General features: G+C 44.3%; 1 protein-coding gene across 2 annotated transcripts in view; it reads right to left on the reverse strand.

Moving 5' to 3' along the window:
- LOC119593178 (cytochrome P450 2C42-like) overlaps positions 1-447 on the reverse strand; it is a 9,480-nt gene that overhangs the window by 4,668 nt on the left and 4,365 nt on the right. For both annotated transcript variants that reach the window (XM_037942157.1, XM_037942156.1), the window contains exon 2: positions 53-200. In XM_037942157.1, the coding sequence (XP_037798085.1) occupies positions 53-176 (124 nt within the window). In that variant the 5' untranslated portion in view covers positions 177-200. The remainder of the gene's footprint in view (positions 1-52; positions 201-447) is intronic.

Raw genomic sequence — 447 nt, forward strand, 5'->3', positions numbered from 1 at the left:
ATGAAAACGAGAATTCCCTCTTATAACATGTAAATAATCAGGGATAAATTACCTGGCGGGAAGTTTTTGGGACGACCACCGGGAGAGAAGATGAGCAGGAGGACGACCAGGGCGAGCAGGCACGACCCCGCTGGCCCCAGAGTCGTCCCGATCCACGTCAGGAATTCACCTAACATGGCCCAGAATGTCTACTGCCTTATCTGTAACAGGAATTAAGTTACTTTCCTCTGTTATGACCTCTATATAACGGAGAGGCTGTCAGAGGCCATTCACAAACGATTCTGAATGACATCAATGCAGTTCTTTATTGCATTCGCTGTCCGACATGAAAGTATAATTGACTCCCCTTTTATCCAGGTGAATGTATTAATTATTTTCTCATCCAAACAAAGATTCCCGGGATCTTACATCTTACTAACTCAGCCATCTAAATCTGATGAAAGCTAC

This window comes from Penaeus monodon, chromosome 31, assembly GCF_015228065.2.
Source record: "Penaeus monodon isolate SGIC_2016 chromosome 31, NSTDA_Pmon_1, whole genome shotgun sequence".
Lineage (NCBI taxonomy): Eukaryota > Metazoa > Arthropoda > Malacostraca > Decapoda > Penaeidae > Penaeus > Penaeus monodon.